A 21,067-nucleotide genomic window follows, 5' to 3' on the forward strand; every position below is an offset into this window, starting at 1 on the left:
CCTTTTACGTCAAATTTTGGTGAAATATCACCTTTTTAGTCAAGAAATTGTAATATGATCATACAGTATATGTTGTCAATTGTATATTTATTGTATCGCTTTGGCTGCATGTTTTGCGCTCTCCTGAACACTTGACATTTTGAGACACGGGGTTATGTCGCCCCAATAGCTATACATGTATGTGTTCATGAGTCTATTGAAAGAAGAAACAGATCTGCTAAAAAAAAAAATTGTCATTGATTATTACAGTAACTTGGTTGAGGAAATATTTGATTTTTTAATTATTTCTCCCTCACACCTTCTCAAGCATTTATTCTCATGAACGTGTTTTTTTCTTTTTTAAGTGAAAGCAGAATGATAAAGATTATTCCTAAGGGATTTGTCTGTAATTACGGTTAAAAAAAAAAAAAAAAAAAAAAAAAAAAAAAAAAAAAAAAAAAAAAAAATCGGTAATAATGAGTCTTGGTTATGACTACAAAGTGACTTGTCATTCCAAAAACATTAGTGACATTGAGTAAAATGCAGGACTCACATGAACATGATAATTGAAATGTTTGTGTTGCTTAGTACACTGCTAAACGCACCCCCTTCCCCCTACCCCCCCCCCCCAAAAAAAAATAATAGCAATAATAGACGTGCTCTTGATGTTTCATCAGGCATCTGAACAGAATAATCCTAAGTACCCCTGTGTCTTTGAATCGTTCGGAACAGTGATCGTACCATTGAAGTGTTCGTTACCATAGAGATGTTCGTTAAACAAATCCCCTATACCTAGAGATTCGTTAATCCGAAAATGAAAAAGGGTTCGTTAATCCGAACATTAGTTGTGGCGTTATTCCGAAGGTTCGCTATTCCGAAGGCTCGTCTATCCGAAAATGAAATAGGGTTCGTTATTCCGAAGGTTCGTTAATCCGAAAATGAAATAGGGTTCGCTATTCCGAAGGTTCGTTGATCCGAAGTGATATAGGGTCCGTAACAAACCTTCAGAACAACGAGCTTTGTTTCATTTTCGGATTAACGAACCTTAGAAATAACGAACCTTATTTTATTTTCGGATTAATGAACCTTCGGAATAACAAACCTCATCACATTTTCGGATTAACGAACCTTCGGAATAACGAATCTTCGGAATAACGAACCTTCGGAATAACGAGCTGTAACCAAATTCGCCCCCGCCCCAAGAAAAAAAGAAGAAAGATAATAGTAATGATAATAGACATGCTCTTGATGTTTTATCAGGCATATGGACAGAATAATACTATGAATACGCTTTTGTCTTTTAAATCGTTAGGAACAGTTTTCGTACCATAGAGAAACGAGCCTTTCTGCCTAAAGAATTTTAAATTTGTCGAGTCACCTCATCACTGTGTAGGCAAAAAAAGAAAACTTTGTTAGAGCACTATGCGGTGGCAATCGTAAGGTTGCTGGTTCATATTGTACAATATATTATTGTAGGAAGAAATTGTGCAGTCAATAATGGGTGTAAAGGGAGTATGAGCGATTCTGTCATCAATCGACTTGCTTAATAAACAACCTTTCAGAATGAAAAAGTCTGATGAGCGAATAATTCTATGTTGCACCTTTATTCTGTTTTCGTGTCCGATGAAAAAATATTAAAATTGGCACAGATTTTGCACTCGAAAAAGTTCTTACTTTAGTTCTTGTACAGTGATGAATATTTTTCAAGCTAATATTTACTATTTTGGTACACACACGTCTTGTCGCAATATTTGAAATCTACATTTATTGTTTTAACGTGCAAAATAAATATGGAAAATCTTCATCAAATTAAGTATGATTATAGTATTCATGATGCTTTAACAGAGGGTATACATTAATGTCGGCATAGTATGTTTACAATAATTGTTATGTATGATAATATGTATATTACTGTGTGTATGTGTGTGTGTGTGTGTGTGTGTGTTTGTATTTGCGTATGTTATGTGAACGTAAGGGCATTGTGTTTCACGCTGAAAGTTTTATTTGCCTCTTTAATCTAAAGTGACAGACAACAGTGCAGCAAATAATCTGACATCGGATAATAGCATGTGCAGAACATTTTCTTTTTCTAATAGCCGTGTTGTAGGATAAACCAGGGAGGTGGAAGAGAGAGTCCACCTCCCTGGATTAACGTCGCAGCTTCAGTTACGACTGCTCCAATTGCTATGGCGAGGAAACCTAGAAGAAAGAGCGCCCCCTCCGTTGCACAGATCCTCCTCGAGCAGCAGGGTTGTACGAGCAAGGTATCACCCCTTGCTGTCCACTTACGAATTCGTATTTGCACGACTTTTAATTTATATCCCAACACGAGCTTATACAGCGACGGTCAATTACTGTAGTGTGTCATTCACAGTAGTAAAACCCTTCTATATATAATGCGGGTCGAAGGAAAGAGAAAGAAAAGAGTTTTAAGTTCACAGACGCCTCAATACAGCTGCCTCAATCCAAATACCACGTAGAAAGACGTCTTCTTTCTGGGTGCTGTTCGTTATTCCGAAGGTTTGTTATTCCAAACGTTCGTTATTCCGAAGGTTCGTTAATTCGAAACACACAAATCCCCTATACCTAAAGTTTGGTTAATCCGAAAATGAAAAAGGGTTCGTTAATCCGAACATTTGTGGCGTTATTCCGAAGGTTCGCTATTCCGAAGGCTCGTTTATCCGAAAATGAAAAAGGGTTCGTTATTCCGAAGGTTTGTTAATCCGAAAATGAAATAGGGTTCGCTTTTCCGAAGGTTCGTTGATCCGAAGTGATAGGGTCCGTATAACGAACCTTCGGAACAACGAGCTTTGTTTCATTTTCGGATTAACGAACCTTAGGAATAACGAACCTTATTTCATTTTCGGATTAATGAACCTTCGGAATAACAAACCTCATCACATTTTCGGATTAACGAACCTTCGGAATGACGAACTGTAACCCTTCTTTCTTGGATGTGTATCTTATAAGAAGTGCTCCCATTATTTTTGGATTGCTGATTGAAACATTTGCAAAAGAGGATTCTGTATTAGACGTTCACATAAAAGATGGCTATCAATAGGACATTCATGTAATTATTATAGATTCATTGATCACAACATTAATGTGATAAAGATGTATACACTCAGCCAAAAAAGAAAAATAAACACTTTTTTTCAAGTTATTTGCTTCCTTGGCTTGATTGATTACTTCAATTAAAGTTGATTAATAGGTTAATTGACTTTAAAGTAAGAATAACAACAGCTTACCCACATTTTTTCTAGACGGTTCCACTTCCGGGATGTATTAAGAAAAAAAAAAAGAAAGAAAAGGAGGGGGCGTATGGCTTCGCAGATATAATGCGATTTGCGAAAAAAAAAAAAGAAGAGAAAAAACCGAAGGTGGCACTTTGAGCGTTTGGCAAAAACAAAGAAAGAAAGACAGACGGAAAGAAAGAAACAAAGAAAGAAACAAGCAAACAAACAAACAAAAAATAAATTCTGAACTCTTCAAGACAAAAGTTATAGACCTCTTTTTTTGAAAGCCGATTTTAGATCCAAATGGAGCTATCCAACATTCTTTTTTTGTGTGTTTAGTTAGAGTAACTCAGAAATGTTGGATTTGGCGCTTGTCGCTTTTTGTGATGAAACTCTTTATATCCTTCTAAATGGTAGCAAAAAATTGACAATATTGGTGATAATTCACCCTGTTTCGAGGGTGCTGAATCTGAATCTACATGATGCAATCCTTAATTGCATTGCAGAGAGTTTGAGATAATCAAGGTGGTCGCCAAAATGCTTACCAAAATAGGGCTATTCCCGGTTTTTTTTTTCAATAAATCAGGGAGACAAATTTAGAACAATTAGTAGTTTTATCCTATTTCGAGGGTGCTGAATTCGAATCTGGCTAATGCAACTCTTGCATCCTTGATGGTTCTGAGATGTTCAAGATGACTTCCAAAATGGCTGCCAAGAATTGAAATGCCAATATAAGCATGTTTCGTCATCAATGATGAAAAAATAGAAAGAAATTGATGGTCTTACTCTATTGCGAGGGTGTTAATTGTGATGGATGATGCAAGTCTCGCATCTTTGAAATATTGAGGTTTTCAAGAATCTGCAGCATGATTGCAAAACCCTTTATGTTTTCTTATAAATGGTGGAATATTTAGGTCTTAAGAGAAGAAGGGATTGATCTCCGGGAAAAAAAAAAAACAATATTTCTCATTTTTAGACACAAGTCAGTTGAGCGAATTTGTAATATCAACCAAAAATTAATGGTACGAAAAATGGCCGCATTTGTTGTTTTGACGAGTGACGGAAAGATTGTATTACCATCATACTGAACTTACAAAAAAAAAAAAAAAAGATAGCACTGATAATTTTATTTTGCCAAATTGAACTTGAAAATGGCTTTATGACCGCCAAATATGGCTCCAAAGTAAATACACGTATTTGGCCAGTGACACGACATTGCTTTGCTCTTGCTGGAGTTACTCCGGTTTTATTTTTCTCCAAGGGCTTAGCCAAAGGCTATAGTGTTAGGGTTGTGGGTTTTAGGTAGTTTGCAGGCACAAACCCTTGTTGGTCGTAAAGGAGTCTGCGCCAAGACTACTACATGCACCACTTTGGCACTGTCCCATAGGCCCTGTGTTGAAGCTTCTCCGAGAGGCTGCAGTGTAGTGGTGCGTCTATTAGTCTTGGCGCATGCAGACTCCTATACGACCAACAAGGGTTTGTGCCTGCAAACTAGGTTTTAGGTTTATTTGATATGACGATTAGGATTTCATTAGTGTTACCGATATTATGTTCGTGGGTATAATTTATGTTTGGCTTATAGCATGCAGATATTTCATGAGATCAATTGTCTAGCTTTTTCGCGCGTTTTTTTTCCAACCATTCTCTCTCTCCCTCTCCAGAATATAGATTAATCACGCGTTACCCCTGGGTACCACGTTGTGTAGCGCCACCTCACGTCCACTCGAGGACAGCCGCAGAGAAATGCATGCACTATGTGTGCGTGTACAGTCATTTCCATGCCAGTGCATGACATTGTGATACAGCATGCATGGTATGCTGTGCTAGTGTTATAGCGTGTGCTTCCGTGCAGTGCAGTGCAGTCCCTATAGTGCGCGCTAACTAACAAACTTACTCCAGCACCAAAATAATTTCCCACCTTTTTGGCACCCAGGGTATAACCTTAAAAAGAAAAAAATCCAACAAAATGGCTGATTTTATTTGGTACCCCGGGATACCATTTATGTCATCTGGATGGTATATATATATACATATATATGAAGAGTTTGCTCGCAAAAACCGATAAGTCCATATTTGCCAAGTGGAGATATTTGCGATTAAAGGTCAAGAAAATAAAGAGAACAATATGAAAATTTTTGCTTCTTTTGACCATAACTTCAAAAATATACCTTTATATGTAGTGACCAATATATCATTTAAAAGATATTATTGTACTTTATGACAGAGACCGTTCTTCAAAATCTTTAAAAATGGACTTATCGGTTTTTGCGAACAAACTCTTCATAAATATCATTTATGTGATGATATATATATACATGATTATAATATATTCCCAAAACATTATCCCTTTTAAATTGCCTGTTGTAACAGTTTCATTAAGGTATATAGCGATCCCTTTCATATAATACATTATGAAAGGGCGCGAGTGAGAATAAGGCGAATTTTCTACTGCATTCCCCTCCGCCTCGTAATTTTTCACTTTATTTTCCGTTTTTTTTTTTTTTCAATGGCATATTTTTAGGATTCGGTCATTTCAAAAGAAATTAGATGGAGTGTTGATTGAAGTATATTGATATAAAACCCACAGTTAGATAAAGGATAACTGTCTATACTAAATCAACACTCCAAGTTGTGGTAACGATATGAGTTTAGGTGTGCGTAAAGGCCCGGTCCCACTGCACTTACGGATGCAAAGAGGAGCGTACAAAAAATCTTGCCATCCGTTGGAAAACGCTACGAATCCGCTGTGTACCCATCGCATACGTGTTTCATCCGCTCTATCCATCGAGCATCCATCCACTGTGATTTCATCCGCGCAAAAAGTTTTAAGCTGCTTAAAACTTTTAGAACGGATGAACTTTCCGCTGTGTACGATGTAAATCTGCGACATACGAGCAACAAACGTTGTATGTCCGTGCGGCATCCCTTAAACGTCCGCTGCATCCTCTCTGCATCCTCTGGGCATCCTCGCAACTCACGTCCGCTGCAGCTAAAAACGGAAAGAGGGAGGAAAGATATGGTACGTGGAACGTCTTTACATCGTTAATAGCACGTTAATAGAAAGGATGTAAGCGTATGCATCTCGTATATAAAGCATTTCGAAAGCATCCCCTCTACATCCGCTTTTTCTGCTATGCGTCCGTTTCGCAATTATCTCCGGTAACCCCTTCGGAGCTGTCATCCCCTTCCATCCGCTTTCATCCGCTAGGCTTCCGATGAACATCCGTTTAACATCCCCGCTACATACTACCCACGTCCGTTCTATTTCCGTTCTGTTACCGCCAATTTTCGCCAATTTTGTCAATTTCTGGAGCGGATGAAAGCGGATGAAGCCATCCCCGAAATTTTGCTCGTCCGCTGTGTCCTGTCTGCATACGCTAGTCCGTCGGCCAGTGGGACCGGGCCTTAATGAGGCGTGCCACAACGGATGGACGAGCCGCAGGCGATTTGTTAGTACCTGAACCGCCCGAAACCGCCCGTCCGCTTTATCACAGTTGTATGCTTTACATAGAGTATATAATTACGTAAGTTGAAAGAGGTCAAAGGTCAACAAAAGTATATCAAAGTCATTTCTACAACACACAAGTCTCTTGGTAAATTTTTAAAGATACTGTTTACCTTTGGGAGCAGTGAATTTAAAAATGTTTGAGTTATCACATTAGATGCATAATGTGTATACAGGTCAGTTGTTTTACAAAGCATGTACCATATCAAACTTTTGCAATAAAGCCTAAAATAAAAGGAGATATTACTATTTCTCTCACTATTAAAACCACAATTGTAGACGGTTTAGTCCGGTCTATAACTTTTGTTCACGGTTTGTATATTCAACAATAAACATTAATCATACTGATTAACTTTGCACAGTTTGTTTCTATCCCTAACTCACATTTCGGAAGTATTTTGAAGCACTAAAGCTGGGTTTTTGTTTCATCTGCAAATGGTGAACGATTACCTTTAATAGGTTTTTAGATAAACGTATATCATACGGTTATCTATTTTGCATGATTTAGAAAAATTTCGAAATGAGAGTAATAATTATTGTACCTTCCAGGAAACAATAGACCATTAAGCAAGAATCTTCAGTTTCTCTCGACCGGAGCTCGAGCTTAGTGCACTACAGAGTAGCCCCATTCATAAACCATTCTAACGGTTATTCTTTATTAAGTATCATGGAATGCGAAGATTCCTTTACACTTTTTTTTTTTCTTTGTAATACTTGTGTCATTTTTGTACCTCAACAAAGGCGGAAACACAGGACGAAGAAGTTTGAGCATGCTTAAACGCGACCCCCCCCCCCCGAAACAAATATCATAGAATTAAAAATTTTTATGACATAAACCTAAATGAATTTGCCCTGCCCCATACTAGCCATCGCATATTACATAATCAGCTTCTAAAGAAAATTACAAACTCTTTTCCCTTCGTCGTTAGTATTACTGCTGCCTGCTTGCTGAATTATTATTACTGCATTCTTGTGGCATTAGATACAATGTTGCATAACATGAAATTACCATTTACTTCCTACAGAAATTCTTAGGTGCTGTACTAGTTCACTTCTCATCATCGTTACAGGACACTGACCTTGTAATGTCCCTTATACCACGATGTAGAAACCGGTTCAATGCTGGACGAGTTGAGCCGATGATAATATTGCATGGTGGATTACTGTGTAGCATGGGAACCTACGCGGAGAACAGTCCGTAGACAATAATAGAGGTTTTCGTTTAATCAAAATAGAGTAAAAAGCTACGAACGGTGTGAGATGACAGACTCGTTTTCAGAGAGAATTAAGTCTGTTACGTACAATATCAAAGATATGTTCTTGTGTTGTTATTTTTGTTATTTTCCCCTTTCTCTCATGTAATCTTAATTTTCAACAAAGAGTATATTTACAGGTGTAGGTGTACAAAATTACATACTTTTATGCAAAAAAAAAAATCATATTCTGCATAGTAGGCCTACGTAGAAACATAATACTATACGCGATGAATAATGAAGCTTATAATTTTATAAGGAGCACGATATTTACTAAATAATGTTTGAAATGGGAGGGGGGGGGGGGGGAGCGGGCCCGGAGGGGAGTGAGATAAAAAGTAGAGGTTGTAACATGCATTCCTCTCAAAATCAATATAACAAGGTACACTTTTTTTTTTTTTGCATAATACATAGGAAGACATAGGGTCTAACCACTCATTGGGTGAGATGAGGATCCAGCTTTTAAAGTTTTGCGAGATACTTAGAAACCACTTCATGAAATTTTAAAGAGCATTTCTGAGAAGAATTAAAGTTTCTTATAGGCCCTTTAAAAATCGGTTTTGAAATGGCTGGGATAACCAAATTAAATAGTAAAACAAAGCGGACCCAATAAAATGATTGGTCCTATCTTTTACTAGGATCGTTTGCTTGTTTGATTTTTTTAATGTATTATATCTCAGCCATTTTAAAACCAATTTTGATCAACTCTGCTTCATAGAATTGAATGTTCTTTCATGTTTTGAGAACTCATTATCTCAAAAAAAAAAAAAAAAATCGTTGGAAACCTGAAATAGCTACATGTTTAACTGCCTCTGGCGCCAGAGGACTATACGTGTACATAATCAAAGTCTGGACACGTGCTGCACTTGTCCAAACTTTTAGTTGCAGGTTCAAACCCCACTTTATGCTACAGTAACAGGATGCAGAACAAGCTCACTTGGCTACCTAGTGATCGTACCTATCAGCCAGAGTCCAACTTTGTCAATAGCTGGCGCCCGTGGTTTTGGTATCATGGTGCGCTGTCGCCAGTTAAATTCCCCCTACACATTACTCAGTATGTATGCTGAGCTAAGTTGCTACTATCGGTGTCCATGACGTCATCGCTACTGGATAATGGTGTCGAATGCTTAATGGGTCATCCGCAGTGTCTCATTTGCATACATTTTCGAAACAAGTTAATTCTGTATAGAAAGTCTATTTGTTTTTTCTTGTTTTGCAGAGACATTGCTAGTTATCTAACACCTAAAGTGGTAGAAAATCAAATCGAGTTAACCAGCTTCCATAGTTTTCTTTTTGCTTATCAAAAAAACAAAAAACAAAAAACAAAAAAACAAACAAATAAAACTCAGCCACCCTCCCTCGATCCTTGTGCGTGCGTGCGAATGCAGCGCAGCCAGCCAGTCATCCATATCATATACAGTATGCAGCTCCAGTCACAGAAAAACAAAATGGACGCAGGTGCGAATACTAGTAGTAGAGCTACATGTATGCTGTAATGTCACGGGAATGCGATAAGACTATCAAATTCATGGAAGTTTCGTGATATTTTAGTGTGAGGTTGTGGCTGTACGATCCACTAAGGAATTCTCACACCCTCCATGGATGTTTTAGGGGAAAATGAAGCGATTCAGCAGATACTAAGTAAGTATGAGTGTGAGTGTCAGTGGTAGTATTTTGACTTCACCGTGTTATACAAATGTATAGACCGCAAACCGAGGTGATCACACGTAAAATATTATTACGGAAGACTGTGCGGGCAGCAGCACAGTGAGATGTGACTCGCCGTCTCTGCTCTGCCGTAAAGAATCTAAACTTCACCTCATGAATTTTCGTACTATTGATCACGTTCTATAGTATTGAAGTACAGTAACTTCGATGTCTGAAGGGCAGTAGAAGCCAATCGTTGGGGTCTCTACTATTGTTTGCATGCTAACAGTCCAGAACGAAAACGATAAATTTTAATACAATGTAAAATTAACAATGTTTATTGTTAGGGGCCTACAAAAGCCCTAACTTTTCGGGGATAGTGTTCCGTGGGTCGTGGAGACTGTGCGCGTCTGGCTTCACGGAATAGAACATACTCATAGGATTAGGCCTACCCCTTCCGTAAAAAGTAAAAGAAAAAAAAATGGAAAAAAAATGAGAAAAGCCTCCACATGATAGCAGTCTACCACAGACGGATTTTTCTGTCTAACATCCCGCTGTTGTTGATGTTGCAGGAGAGAGGGCAAAAACAGAAATCAAAAAAAATAATTTTAGATCTACAATTGTAACGTTAAAGGGTCCTATTTCTAACGTCATATTAATGAGTAACTACACGCAGCCGCGACAAAACGCGGCTACACCTCTATTCCTTCGCAGACGTTGTCATTTTTCAGTGTGGTTGTGCGACTCCTTCATGAATATCTTTATTAATCGTGGAAAACTAAAATACAAGGAATTATCGTAATCTATGATAATCATTCAATAATCAATATGCGATTTTTTGTTTAATTACGTCAAAAACTCACCGAAATCTGTGGCTGAAATCAGGTCTGTAAACGTCCTTATTGCTTCACTCCTCATCTGCGTGTTATTATGAATGGCATTCACTCTCGTATGCTACAACGTACAACGTAGGTAGTCGGAGAGGCGCCCTCTAGCTCTCCGACTACCTACGACCTACGTTGTACGTTGTAGTATACGAGAGTGAATGCCATTCAAATAACACGCAGATGAGGAGTGAAGCAATAAGGACGTTTACAGACCTGATTTCAGCCACAGATTTCGGTGAGTTTTTGACGTAATTAAAGAAAAAATCGCATACCGATTATTGAATGATTATCATAGATTACGATAATTCCTTGTATTTTAGTTTTCCACGATTAATAAAGATATTCATGGAGGAGTCGCACAACCACACTGAAAAATGACAACGTCTGCGAAGGAATAGAGGTGTAGCCGCGTTTTGTCGCGGCTACGTGTAGTTAATTAATGAGTAACGTTAGACTCTAACGTTACTACACTGTACTGTACTACTAGAGTACTAGTAGTAGGACCTAGATCTACTAGAAAATCTAGGGTTTATAGCCTGGAAATTTTCATGTATTTCGTGCAACCAGATCAGTGCGAAAAAAAAAAAGTTTAATAATATTTTTGCATGTCATCCACTTAAACATGGTAAAATTTATAGAACCCTCGTACTGGTGTCCAACACATCAACACTGTGCATTGTACAGTTGTACATGGTACATTTTATGATACTGTCACCCCTCTAACGGTTATTTATGTAGCATTGCGCATAAAAAATGAACTTTCACACATGAGACTATGCACAGTGGTTTTGAGTTCCCCACAGTTCACTGGGGATTTGATGATGTCCAAATATAACTAAAAAACCCGATAAGAAACAAGATCAACAGCAAAATAGTGATACCAAAGATTTAATATAAATTATTATGCACCATTGGAAAACCATTACATTTGTATGTGCATTTCACACGTATTGTCAATGGAGAGTAGGGCCAGGGTGGGTGTTGGTTTCAAAACTACGGTGAGTGAGTCATATAACCCACGTGTTTGAAGCAGTTATCTTGGAACATGTACAGCAAATTGCATTTTTAATGAGCGCTTGTGAATTGAGAATATGATTTTCTTTACACGTGAGTAAAATTTCAGACAAATTGTGACATGTATTTTAAGAAATTTTATACACACTGTGTAAAAAGACGTTTAGGTGTTGATGTGTTGGACACCCAACCATACATCTTCAGTGTATGGTAGCCCTACTACATATCGACCACCCTTATTGAAACCGACCGCGTATAATTCGCGCACTAAACACTTAGTACGCACTTCTCTGCGCGCAAAGCACATAGAAATGGATTGGCTTTGAATGTAGATGAGGATGGTGTGGGAAAATGCGATAATTCACTGTTCATTAATGGTTTTAATCAAGGACAAAATTTCGAATGAATATTTTCACCGAATCGTAATGACAGCACAATGTAATGTCTATGGAAGTTTCTAAAAGGCTTCTAAAAAGCTTCGTACAACACGGTGTTCAATACAACTCGGTTTGCGTGCATTGTCAATGCAAAAACAGCGGTCGATCCTAATAACGTGATTTACCGCGGGGAGCTGAAACGAGGCCACGCAAGTTCGTCGGCGATATTTTTGCACTGAAACTTCAAATCAAAAAGGGAACAACGGCATTTGATAGAGCTGGATTTTCTCAGTCACGTAGGTCAAGTTTTTTACGTGAATTTCAGTGTTAAATATTCTTATCAAGCAAATAAACATTAGGCGGTCGATTAGTAGTACAAAATGTAGGTCCAACCATACATGTCTAGATTCCTTGTAATTAAAAATGCGTGAAATTCAAATATGAAAAAATTACTTGCACGAAAATAACCACTTTAATTTAGTAAACATTACAGGTAAATTTACCTCGATATTAAAGTGCAACGTTTAGAGTAGAAACCTCTCCCAGAGCCTAGTCTACAGTAGACAGGCTTCATGTTACAAAGCATGTGCATTTTATGTAATCACGATGTGTGTACACTTTGTAGGCCTACTGTCAAAGTGCATTTTATAATGTCTGTCGGTGCAAACAGGCGAACTCAATATGACTGGATTTTGCTGCTTCACCTCATCTCCACAATGACAACATCTCTTCAAATTTTGCCCTAAGTACATGTACAACCTTTGCAGATCCTATGATATTTATATTTTATATTTTATGCATCATATACACGTACACCTGGATAGAACTCTACTGTACAGGTGTACAATGATGTATACCCTGTACATATTTTTGTTATTATTATTATTTTGTGTGTATGTGTGTGTGTGTGTGTTCCAGGGCCACTCTTGTTTCGTTGAAAAGGACACATGAGCTTATCATACTTCGGTAGCTTTTTGGCAAGATGCTCGTTTATTTTTTTTTGTGAAAAATACATTTGTATATCCGCTTTTTATAGACTTCAGTTTGTTTCAGGTCTTCAAAGTGTGTCCTTAGCCATGGCCTGATGGCTGGATCATGGATAGACATACAATCTGTACTCTATGTAGCATGATTGGCACTCGCTAGTGCAGCAACATTATGTATCAAAAGTTGTATATTTTTTTCATGCTCATGCAGCAAACACAGAGACTCCAACTCTCCCGTTTTCGACGGGAGATCTCCCGCCGAAAGCCCATTTTTGCAAAATCTCCCATTCTCCCGCTTGAGATTTGATTTCTCCCGCCCTGGCTCTGTGTCTCCCGGTGGAAAGCATTTCTTACTTATTGCTATCGTATGTTTAAAAAATAAGCCTTAGATAGCACCAGAGAACATCTAGAACCCTAGGAACTTCGCGCTTCGCACACATCAACTTGGAGTCTCCCATTTGCTAGGGGTTTCGGGCGGGAGAATCTCCAGATCAGAAGGTGCTTGGGGTTGGAGTCTCTGCGAACATAGTGCATCTTTAATGAGATCAAGAACTTTTCACTATTTCAGCTTGAAAATTGGTCAAGGGTCTAGGGTGGTACATCTACAATTGTAGTACAGGTCAAAAAAATACCACATAACCAACATTGCAAGTATACAACTGTACAATGTACGTACATGTTTCCCCAACAGATACTATGATATTGCAAGGACATTTTTTTTTTCTGGTGGAATTTCTTGCTTTTTCATTGTTATAAAGAAATGTTTTTGTTGCATTTTTTTTACAATAAAAACAAAACAAACACCATATTTTGAATTAGCCTCAGAATGAAAAGCTTACATGGACGAGAAACATGTTTACAGTGTATTTGATTTTGCCTTACTAATGCTCACCCTCTCCTTTTTCCATGATCTCCTTTCCTATTGATTATTTGCTTACAATCAGTATGAGATACAATTTACTTTAATATCATTTTCAATATTGGAATGTCTTGCAGCTCATTTCTTTAATATGCACCCCTTATCTGGTTTCTTTTTCTCTGCAGACCAGGGCATTGATTTGGATCAACTAGAGAGCTTCTTGACAGAATCTGATGCGAATTTGTAAGTTTAATGCTGTAAAAAGTATTCTTGATGAATAATTGTTCTCTACCTTGTATTTGTCGTCCGCCTCATGCCAAAAGGGCCCTAACAGTGTACAAAGTTTATGGTGTTAAGGCCCTTCTGGCATGAGGCCGACGTTGTATACTTCTCCCCTTTGTACCTCCGTGGTTGTTTGTGTGCACTATGTAATGTACATTGTACAACATACAGTACTTTTAAATCTGTACTGTGTTGTATGTTTACTGCTCATGGAGATCATTTGTGTACATGTACAGTGTACACAGTGCTCATCTTTATTGAAAGCCCTCAGTACATGAACAACCACGATTGTGATTGTTAGAAGTATAAAGGGAATTGATACATTTCGTCGCTGGGGTGACAAAACCTCGTATCTCAAAATTGTCAAATGTTCAGGAGAGCGAAAAAACATGGCGACCAAAGCACTATAGTGAATGGGAAAGCCTTCTCTTTGACATGTCATGGTGGCTTCATTTTTGGAGTAAGACAGTTAGGATTTGGCCAAGACATCACTTGACCCATTATTTGACCATTAAGCTAAAAAAAAAAAATTGACATTTTTGAGATACGAGGTCTTGTCACCCCAGCGACGATTTAAAGATGCATACTGGAATATATACATATTGTACAGGCATGTATATTTTGATATTAAAAACACACACACACACACACACAAAAACAAAAACAAAAACAAGTACATGTATTAAAGCAAACAGTTAAAACAACCAAACAAACAACAGTGTGACAGAAATTGATTTACTTACCAACATTTCTTATTATACAAGTACAAATGAGACAAAAACCTTTTTGGGGAGAAAAGAAGACATTTTCTCATATGTTCCCCTCTTTGGCAAATGCCTATGGGATTTGCATGTTAAAAACAAGGGGAATGTAGCATCCGCGCACTTGAGCTCCCGGTGATGAAAATTTGCTGTTGATGAGAGTTTGTCGCGGAGAGGTTTCGTGATGAAGGGCAAATTCCCATACATTAACACATAAAATTAGAAGGCGATCGCTGCACCATGTGTATGGGTGTGTCTGACTGGGCTGTTTCTGTAACGTGTGCATCATACAATGTACAAGCCCATGTACATGAACCTTCAGGAGTTTCGTGACATAGGGCAAATTCCCATACGTTAGCACGCAAAAATAGAGGACGATTACTGCAGCTGTGTGAACTGGATGTTGCACGCGCCGCGTATCTGAATTGTGCGTAGGGATTGTGTGCATGCGTGTGAGTGTACACCTAGCGTAGACCAGTGGTGTGGGGTTCGACCTGGCGCCGAGTGGAATAAGTTTAGATTGTAATGTTTTAATTTAATGCTCAAGATGCCCGACATGGGTAATAATAATGATATGGACTGGCTACTTTTGGGGGATATACAATTGTAGACATTAATTGGCCTCACTTGAATTGTATTGCCCAATTCCAGTTCAGGCAATAAATGTCATATCCCCCTCAAGGCCAGTCCATAATGTTGATATTCAGGGTGCTGCATATTGTACATGTATGTATGTAACTTTATTTTTACATGTACAGTCTGTATACCACTTGCCTGGTTGGGCAAGCAAATTTTCAAATTTGCTGCAAAACACTTCCCAAATATTAATTTTACTTGCCTGAAAAGAAAGCCCAAATACTGTAAAGGAAATGCAAGATTTAGAAAATCAGGTATTTAAGTCAAGGGCTGTACAATGTAAATAAAACACAATCATTTGAATTTGGAAGCAGCACACATTGATTCGCACACTTAAACACAATGGAGTATTGATCCAATCAAGTGTTGCTGTTGCATTGCATTTCAGCTTTTTCATGTGTTGGAAAGTTGCTAAAATGAGATACATACATGTACAGTACAAATAGCCATTATCTTTGGGCTTTTGTATGGTTGACTTTGTGGGTTTGTTGAGGGGAATACAGTGTAAGTGAATGAAGGGGGGCTACGCGTATCAAAGCGGCTTCAGAACTTTTTGCTTGCCTATGAAATTCGGGCAAGCATAATTGTTCTCATTGTTCAAAAGACACTTGCCCAAATTTTATTTTCACTTGCCCCAGGCAATCGGGCAAGCACTTACATGTATGTACTAGCACACTGATATTCAATAACAGACAAAGCTTTAAAGGTGCATAGTCCCGGTAGTGTAGAGGGCGCTGTTGATGATACTGCCGATCACAGTTAGCATTGATACAAAGATTACCGAAGTTGAGCTGTCATCAAGAGTAAAGTGCGTAGGTGTTGCTATAAAGTAACGTTGCCTTCGTTGTCTTCTCTACGCATCGGGCAGTCTGTAGTAATGCCAGGGTGCGTGCATATGTGCTTGTTATTATGACATCACAAAAGAAGTTAATACTAAAGCGGTCATCCCCCTCAGCCGAGTCATGAGCCGAACTGTGATCGGACCACTGGCTACAGTGAATCGGACTTCTTCGGACTCGGGGGAAGTGGGCCAAAGCGTAAGCGCTAAAGAGGAGTCGATAGCGTAGGTCTCTAACTAGTATAGGAAACTTGCGCCGTGCGCCCGTGTAGGCATTTGACTATTACACCGGAACCATGCACCTTTAAGTCCCAAATTATGGAAAGAAGAAAGGATATTAAAAGAAGGTGTAGTATTTTCATGATAAATTACAGTATGCCTTGGCAGCGACAATGTAATTTTGTGTGTGTGTTTACCACTATGAAGATTTCCTGGAGTGACAGGCTGTTATGGAAACAGTATAAAATATAGTACATAACTGATGCTATTGAAAATGCACTTGTACCATACATCATTCAATACCAATTTCACTAGTTACTATCACAGGTACTGTACAGTATGTATGTTGTACACTGGTACAGTACATGGATTGCGTACAGTGTTCATGTACACAAATGTACAATGTACTTGTATGTTATTGTATGATGTACATGGTTATGTAAAAATGTACATTTGTAGTGTACATAAAACACAAAATGTACATTGTACACAATAACTGTATGTACTTCATACAGCATGTACTGTACATGTGTACAAATTGTACATGTACAAAATTGTACACACTTGTACTGTACAAGAACTTTGAGTCAGTGCTAGGGCTGCATACATTAGTACAAGTACAGGGCCCCATTTCATACATTTTTTGATATGATAGCAACTCTTGCTGGAATGACAATTGTTATGGTAACGACAAGAATTCCAGCAAGAGTTGCTATCCAAAATGGGGCCCTGTACAAGGTTGTACAATGTAGGAACCGCATGAAACCACTGTACATTGTACATTGCACATGTAGCACAGGTGTGATGTAGTGTACAGTATATAAAGAGATACTGAGTTCATCAATTTACACATTTTATGGCTGAGCATTGTAAACACATACCTGTGACAATAGTGAATGAAATGTGACCCGCTACAACAAAATGGTCCTAAAGTCGGGTGAGGCCGATTATTTGAAAATTGCATGACACAATTCCCTAATCTTTCTGCTTTAAATTGATGTATAACACATCTTATAAAAAATAATCGGCTGTGGAGATGTATCGATGTTTAAAAGAGAGCATGTCGAGACGTCTGGAAAAATCACTGTTTCGAGAAAAGCGCCCTAAAAGATCTCCTTGCGACGCAATCACGATCAAGGGACACGCAAGTCAGTATATACCTCCGGACAATAGAAGGTAAGCCCTAGCAACCCCCGAAATGCTCATTCAAACACAGCGTCGGCGGTCTCCTCACCGACCAATCAGTGACCAGGATGCCAGGAGAAGCGGCTTGGCATAGCGCACCCTGCCAGCATGCACCAGTCGACTAGGCAGTGTGCGAGCTTCACGCTTCAGTTAGCGGCAAGCAGCAAACTGACCAATGAGATCACTCTGGTCGTTGTTAGGGGCGGAGCCTATCTGTGGCGCTCAATCCAAATGTTCGAACCCGTTTCTGCTTCGTTGAAACGCCAAAAAACATGGCCCAGAAAAACGCTATTTTTTGGTCTTTCCTTTCATCATTTTGCTTCAAAATTTCGACAGATGATAGAAGACATGTCAGACTCAAATAATATGTCAAATTCAGAAAATCGTAAGGTTTGACCAATTTTGATGCTCTGACTTCAAACTCGATTTTCACGGCTTTGACCGTGCGCGACTTTAGGACCATTTTGTTGTAGCGGGTCACAAATACTCAGTATTAAAAGAACATTGTTGTACACAATCCGCCATGCACACTGTGCGTAGTACATTATATTGTAGTATTTGTACATGTACAGCTGTACTGCAAGCTCAACTGGATGAGTGTGCATTGGTACCTTTTAGTTTTAGAGCAAACCTTCTTGCCAAGTATTTTTCTTGTTATTCTGACTGTTCAAAAGCTGACCCAAGGCAGAGTTTTGCACAACATTTTTCTGCTGTTTAAACATCTAGTACATATGTACATGTTCATTGTACTACTTTACACTGTACATTGCACAAGTACCGGTAGGCTATAGGTTATACATTGTACAGCATGTCTACTATGTTTGCACATTGTTTCATGTTATCATATTGTACCATGTGGTCCAATGTAACAGAAACATTGTACAACACTTGCAGATAACATCCAAAACAGAAGTCGCATGACAGTGTCCAAAGTCCAGTGTGCTCTGCCCTTGTGCAGCGCTTTTCTATTGTGTGCACATAATGAATTGTGGAGACTGCAGTTAGAAGCTATTGTATTATACACAGCGTGCATACACAGTGTGTTCTGATTTTATAGCACTCTTTGTATGCAGTCCTGTACACCCCCTTTTCACCCCCCCCCCCACTATAGAAACACAATGAACCAATGGTTACCAATTTTTGTTATGACAGGTACATGTACGTGTAGTTCATTTTGTTTTGTTTTGTTTTGTTTTGTTTTTTTGTTTTGATTCATGACATTTCAGTCTGCACTGTGCCCTACAGTAGGGCTTTCAATGGCATTCTTCTCTGTGTATCATATGCTAGTACAGAATTCAGTCAAAAAAAAAACAAAAACAATGAAAACAATCCAGAACAAAATTATGAAAACCTCTTGCTCATGAGAAGTAAAGACATGGTCTGCTTGTAGACTAATTACAATATTAAACCTGGACACTACAATGTACATGTTGTACTGTACAATGTACAATGTACATTGTACATATATACATACCTGTACATACATTGTACAAACTGAATAAAATGAAAATACGTACATTTCCATAAAACTGAACAATCTGTAATAGTTTGAATAGTACAATGTACACTGTACAACATACAATATACAGTACTTGTACAGTAGCTGTACATGTACAGGACTGTACAATGTACAGTACAAGTTTTGTATACATGTAGTGGATATTACATGTATATTAAAACATTGATATTTTTGCATTATGAATAATTTTTTTGCACTGAGCAGCTCAAAAACACATTTGTGGGTTCCTCAATTTGTGCTGCGCAATTGTCAACCCATTCAATATTTGCCGAGAAAATTGTGAAGATATTTTTAGGGGGTTTTTGAATTTGCGCTGCAGTGTAGCCGGAAGTACTGTACATTGTAGTGCGAAATTTTATATGTGAAAATTAATGTAAAATTGTACTGCAAACATTTTTGCAATTACAGTACATGTACTGCGATTTGTATGTACCGTACAATGTAGTCCAGATCTACGGGGTTTTCCCTCTACACTACGTACAAAATGTACATTTGCACATCATACAGTTGTACAGATTGTAGGTGTACACTGCATTTCATAGTGCTGAAGATACATTGTATGTACAATGTACACGTAATGTAAATTATGCCTAAATACAGACATCTCTGTTTTCTCACTTAAGTTCTGTAGAGTGTTGTTACCATGGTTCCATGGTAATTCCTTGAGGAAAAACTCACAGTGTACACTCTACTTCCAGCCTACTACATTTGCACTTTGTAATATACCTGGTAATTTTATACCTGTTAATCTATATTGGTAGATCAAATTGATGTAGCCTTGTAATAGCCTGCCAGTGGTAACTTTGTGAGGGAAGGTTCAAATTATGAACTGTAGTTGTGCTAATCATCAACCAGAAACATGACTATCATTAGGATATTTTGGGGTAAAGACCAATTGCAGGGTTGTGCCAGCACGACATCATCATATCTTCTACTTTTTTTTTTTAATGTACATGTATACAACTATTTTTGTAGTTGCAACCAATATCTCTATTGTAATTGCAAAGAAATTGGAAACTTTCTAATTCCATATCAAACTTTCCTAACAACACATGTTCAAATAGTTGAAACCCATGTTGTTATTTTTTTTTTGTCATCTCATTTTTATACCCTGTTATCAAAGTCAACTGTAGTTTTGAAAACGAAGTATGGAGTTCCATGTTTAAGTCATCTTTTTATTTTCTGCAACAGAGGACTATCCGATATAACCAACGATGGATCCCTCGGCCTCATCCACAGTGGTCAGGGGCCGGCTGGGCAGCTGCTGCCCCCGAAATCACAACCCATACCTTGCATGACAGACAACGGGGTCTCCGTCTTTGAGAACCTCGGCTTCAGCAGCGAGGGGGACCTTGATGGACTTCCCACAGTTCCAATGAGGTGTGTGTCATGATGATGATGGTGGTTGTAAAAAACTGTATCTTCAATGTACAGTTGTACTTGTGTTGTGCACGTACGTAATGAACATTGTTAGCCTTTTGTCAAGTCCCTCTCATGACAGCGCAAGGGCCTTTTGAGATCTGCTTCACACATTTTTATTCATGACACGTGAACCCTACTGAATATTCATAATAATGGGTTCTGGACGACCAATGGAATGACGTGCTCCCCACATCCTCAGCCTTGGTGTTGTCATGCCTGTTCACATGCATCACTGACCACCTGTGGAGGTCTGTGGGACACATTTGGTGTATTCAAATCGGGTTCGAGCAGACAGACACGCTGATTGGTTGACTTTTGCTCACGAAATCGGGGAGCAAAAGTCGGTATTAAATTCAAAGGGCTAACAAAAAGATGCGAAGCAGATCTCAAAAGCAGGGGTCGCACTTAACTTTTTTTTTAACTAGCCAGGCGGACTACTTAGAATCAATTTTAACACTGAAG

At 38.4% G+C, this 21,067-nt stretch overlaps 1 protein-coding gene and 1 long non-coding RNA gene across 2 annotated transcripts in view; one reads left to right on the plus strand and one right to left on the minus strand.

Moving 5' to 3' along the window:
- Positions 1–5,973: 5,973 nt before the first annotated feature.
- LOC140235591 (uncharacterized) lies at positions 5,974–9,005 on the minus strand. Its single transcript, XR_011901698.1, has 3 exons — positions 8,932–9,005; positions 7,800–7,900; positions 5,974–6,204 (listed from the first exon to the last, which is right to left on the minus strand). It is a non-coding gene; the product is annotated as an uncharacterized lncRNA (long non-coding RNA).
- A 441-nt stretch (positions 9,006–9,446) lies between these two features.
- Positions 9,447–21,067, plus strand: part of LOC140235589 (myelin regulatory factor-like protein) — a 38,123-nt gene continuing 26,502 nt past the window's right edge. The window contains exons 1-3 of the mRNA XM_072315594.1: positions 9,447–9,614; positions 13,929–13,986; positions 20,375–20,563. Of these exons, the coding sequence (XP_072171695.1) occupies positions 9,572–9,614; positions 13,929–13,986; positions 20,375–20,563 (290 nt within the window). The 5' untranslated portion in view covers positions 9,447–9,571. The remainder of the gene's footprint in view (positions 9,615–13,928; positions 13,987–20,374; positions 20,564–21,067) is intronic.

This window comes from Diadema setosum, chromosome 12 (assembly GCF_964275005.1).
Source record: "Diadema setosum chromosome 12, eeDiaSeto1, whole genome shotgun sequence".
NCBI classification, from domain to species: domain Eukaryota; kingdom Metazoa; phylum Echinodermata; class Echinoidea; order Diadematoida; family Diadematidae; genus Diadema; species Diadema setosum.